Source organism: Tupaia chinensis, unplaced genomic scaffold, assembly GCF_000334495.1.
Source record: "Tupaia chinensis unplaced genomic scaffold, TupChi_1.0 Scaffold000116_1, whole genome shotgun sequence".
NCBI classification, from domain to species: Eukaryota; Metazoa; Chordata; class Mammalia; order Scandentia; family Tupaiidae; genus Tupaia; species Tupaia belangeri.
The window spans coordinates 2,625,247-2,629,365 of NW_006159580.1; the positions used below are offsets into that span (position 1 = coordinate 2,625,247).

Here is a 4,119-nt window from a genome sequence, read left to right on the forward strand (position 1 = left end):
GTCCCGACCACTGGTCTAGAACGACCTTGGGACCCAGCAGAGAGCAGGGGATGGACAGAGCCAGGCCAGCACTAGGTCAGAGTGCATGGTGGGTACGAGGGCGTTGGGGAGGGGGCCGCTGCACTCACGTTGAGGGCGCCCAGGATGTTGAGTGTGGGCCCGATGCCCAGGTAGTAGATGGAGCGCAGGACGAGGGCCACAATGAGGGGGCGGATGCTGTAGCGCTTGGTGAACAGCGCCGCCACGGAGAAGCAGATGAGGATCCAGAACAGCAGCGAGATGAGTGGGGAGCCCAGCACGCCTGGGGCCGGGGAGCAGGGGGAGCAGGGCTCACTCAAGTCCCAGAGCCCCAGCACAGGCCAGAGAGGCCCTGAGAAGGCACCCCCTTCCCAGACGCCTTCCCCGTTGGGTTTCTGGCACCTGGCTTTGCCCTCCTCCACGGCACCTGCATCTGTAGGCATAGGGCGGCCTCCCCAGCTCATGTACCTCCGTGCATGTGTGAGGGTGCACGTGTGTGTGTATGTGTGCACGTGCACATGTGCCTCTCCCGTGAGGTCAACCTCTGTCCTCTCGGACCACACCTGTCCCTCCCACGATGGGGTGAGAGCCCAAGGCCAGCCCGGGTGGGACTGTGTGTTCAGCACTTGGTCCCTTCAGAGCCTGCTGGTCCCAAGTCCACCCCAGCCCAGGGAGAGGCGGTGGGCCCGGGACCGCTGGTCAGCCCTGCATTCTCACCGGTGGACGTGCCCTCCACGTAAGGGTAGAAGAAGGCGATGATGATGTTGATGAACACCGCCAGGTTGAAGGAGATGCTGCCCCACAGGGTCATGCGGCGGGAGAACCAGTAGATGAGCGGCATGCCTGGAGGGGAGGGGCGGTGAGGGGGTAAGGGGGCGTGGTTAACACCTCGCAGGGGGCCCACTGGCCTCCCAGTTCTGGGCCCATTCAGGAGGGGCACCCCAGCAGGGGGCGTCAGAGAGAAGCTCCAGACCCTCCCGCCCGCGGGGTCCTCACTGCGGAGCTTGCGCTGCCACTCCATCTCGTTGTGCAGGAAGGAGGACTGGTCGAAGAAGTCGCTCACTTTGCTGCCCTGCTCGTCCTGCTCGGTGGTGGTGAAGAGCCTGTGCTTGGTCTCCTCCGTCAGGAACTGGCAGATGCCGGGCACTGGGAACACGATCTGCTCCATGCTGCGGTCCTGCCGCACAATCTGGGCACGGCCCGCGGCACACGGTCACACCTGGGCCAAGCCCCTGGCTCCCGCCTCCACCCCGGCCCCCTGGCCCTCGGGTCGCACCTCGATCTGGGACGTGTGGTTCTCGTAGTAGGCCAGGGGGTCCTCCTCCTCCTCCTGCGCTGGGGCCGAGGACTTGAGCATCTGGGACAGCTGCTTGTTGTTGAGGCTGAGCTGGGGGGCGGGGAAGGCCAGAGCTCACCCCACAGTCAGACCCCCTGTGTCCACCCTGCCAGCCTAAACCGCAGTGAGTGCCCCTCCCTAAGGCAGCCCAGGCCAAGTCCAGCCCTACTCGGACCCAGCACCAGGGCCTGGTGCCAAAAAGCACAGAGCAAGAGAGCCATGCCAGAGAATCCAAGCCCTCCTCGGTCATGCTGGGGTCCACCTGAGCCACATTCTGAGGACTCGCAACACACACCACGGTTTCCTCGGACTATTTCAGGACAGCGCCCCGCAGACCGGCCAGACCCACTGCGCCTTGCTTCCTAAGTCCCACTCCACCGCCCTGAACCTCACGCCCAAGTTCTAGCCTGGCGCTCTGAACCAAGACCCCATCCAGGCCACGCCCCTACCCACCCCCAGGCCAGCGGGGCTCCGCCCCCGGGCCCGCCCCCACACCATAGCCCCGCCCTCCGCTCCCAGTCCAAGCCCTTCCCACTTGTGAGCTCATCCAATCTCTGGTCCAGCCATGCCCCAAGGTCTAAGCTCCGCCCCCACCCCGCCTAGGTTGTGGGTGCCCACCATGGAGGAGATGCCCTCAGCCTCCTCCTCTTGGATGCGCTTCACCGGCTTCAGCAGGTGCTGCAGCTGCTTGTTGTGTCTGGAGAGCTGAGAGAGGAGCGCAGTCACGGGGTGTGGGGGCGGGGCGCCAAGATGTAGATGTTGTGGCCCACTTCGCGTGGGCTCACCTCTGAGTTCTCACGCTCCTCCTCCTGCTGGTAGGCCTTCTTGATGACATCCACCTGGCGGGGACACCTGCTCGAATGCCCTCTCCTGGGCAGCCTCCACATCCCGACACCTTGGTCCAGACCCGCCTGCCTTGCCTGCTCCCCAGCCAGAGCTGTGAGGCCGCCTCCACATCCCGCCAGCCCGCCAGCCGACCAGCCCAGACTCCGTCGCCCACCAGCCTGCTCACCAGCTCCTGGGGCCGCAGGCTGATGAGGATGCGTTCGGCGTTTTCGCTGTCATGCCGGCTCTCCATCAGGGCGAGCAGCAGCTTGGAGGCATTGTCCTGGGTGGAGAGCCCACAGGCCAGCAGGCCAGTGTGAAGACCCCCACCACACACAACAGCTCCAGGATGGCTGTGAGCTTCCTACCTGCACCCCCCCACCCCCCCACACCCACAAGCTTGCTAGATGTGGGCCACCCACAGGCTGGCCTTCACCCCACCCTGTGGCAAACACTACCCCCAGGTGGCAGACACCAGACTTCCGGACAAACCCAGAACACCCTGGCTTCTCGATCACGTGTGCAGCATACATACAAACGTGCTCACATCACATGCTTGTGCATACGTAGTGCCCACATCTCACACGGTATCATCATACAGTACCCGCACCACTGCGCATTCCACAGAGATGTCTCATACCCACGGACACGCGTGTCACACGCACAGCATGCACGCTCCCAGGCCATGCCCGGCCCACCTTGAGCTGCAGCACCAGGTCCATGCGGTACTTGCACAGGGGGCTGATGTCATTGAGGATCAGGGCTGTGATGATGTCTATGCCGTTGGACTCGTGGGTCACGATGCAGGTCTGGCGGGGGTGGGGAGACACAGGGCCCAGGCCCCTCAGCACTGGGGGTCGCTCCAGAGGCCTCGGCCCCTCTGCCAGCCCCGCCCACAGGCCCCGCTCACCTGGTTCTCGTGGCAGGGGCCCTGGCAGTACTCGGTGAGGGTCTCCAGGGTCTGCATGACCAGGCCCACGTTGTCCTCATTGATGTAGAGCCCCAGCAGCCCCAGGCCCCCAGTGGTGCTGCCGCACATGATGTCCAGGAACTGCAGCGTCTCGCACACCAGGTTGTAGTTGGTCTTGTTGTTCTGACAGCGCAGGAAGTTCTGTGGAGCACAGGAGGGGTGCATGTGGCACGGCTCCCGCAGGGAGCGGGGCCACCAGCCACGGTGCAGGAGCCCAGGCCAGCTGGCGGGCAGGCCCACGTGCAGGGGAGGGGTGCCGGCGTGCTGGCCGGATACGGGGCGAGGGCAGGTGTGCGCGGCTCACCTGCAGGTCCCGGTTGTGGTTCTCGCACAGCAGCTGCAGGAAGCGCAGGATGGGCTGCATGATGAGCACAGACGTGCCCATCTCGTTGCTCTGCACACGCTCGCTCACCTCGTGCCCCCGGCGCGGGCTGGGGCCCAGCGAGTAGCGGGATGAGGCTCCGGGCATTGAGAAGGAGGCCACGCGGCCTGTGGGCAAGGCCTGGTGAGATGGGGCTGCTGGCAGTGGCCAGCCCTGTGTCCCCTGCCCCGCATCCCCAACCTTTGGTGGTGGGGTCCACCGGCTCGCGGTCCTCCCGGGGCTGGCTGCCCAGGTCGTTCATGTTGACGGCCACCGTGGACTTGGTCTCCTGCTGGGCCCGCTTCATGCGGTCGTGCAGCACCTTGAAGAAGCGCTCCGACTTCTTGTCGCTCATCATCAGGTTGTAGAAGGATTTCTGGCGTGGACAGTGGGTGGGGAACAGCCTCAGCTCTGGGCTGGCTCTGGGAAGCCCTGAGGGCTCCTCCTGGCACCCCCAGACATCGCTGTGTCTGTGGCTACGGCCAGGGTGGGGAAGGGGCCAGGGAGAAGGGCCCGAGGGGCTCGGCGCTGTGACTGCACTGCTGGGGGCCTGCACTAGCCTGCCGCCAGCCCCTGCATCTGCACCCACTGCAGCCAGAGGGCTCTCTC

The 4,119-nt window shown here is 65.3% G+C and overlaps 1 protein-coding gene across 1 annotated transcript in view; it reads right to left on the bottom strand.

Annotated features, from left to right (window-relative positions):
* The window catches only part of ITPR3 (inositol 1,4,5-trisphosphate receptor type 3), a 110,898-nt gene that overhangs the window by 7,261 nt on the left and 99,518 nt on the right, over positions 1-4,119 (bottom strand). Inside the window, exons 41-51 of the mRNA XM_014586175.2 lie at positions 3,712-3,886; positions 3,454-3,638; positions 3,090-3,290; positions 2,878-2,988; positions 2,367-2,462; positions 2,099-2,193; positions 1,973-2,066; positions 1,295-1,405; positions 1,015-1,207; positions 736-861; positions 129-301 (exon numbers count right to left, since the gene is read on the bottom strand). Coding sequence (XP_014441661.1) covers positions 129-301; positions 736-861; positions 1,015-1,207; positions 1,295-1,405; positions 1,973-2,066; positions 2,099-2,193; positions 2,367-2,462; positions 2,878-2,988; positions 3,090-3,290; positions 3,454-3,638; positions 3,712-3,886 — 1,560 coding nt within the window. The remainder of the gene's footprint in view (positions 1-128; positions 302-735; positions 862-1,014; positions 1,208-1,294; positions 1,406-1,972; positions 2,067-2,098; positions 2,194-2,366; positions 2,463-2,877; positions 2,989-3,089; positions 3,291-3,453; positions 3,639-3,711; positions 3,887-4,119) is intronic.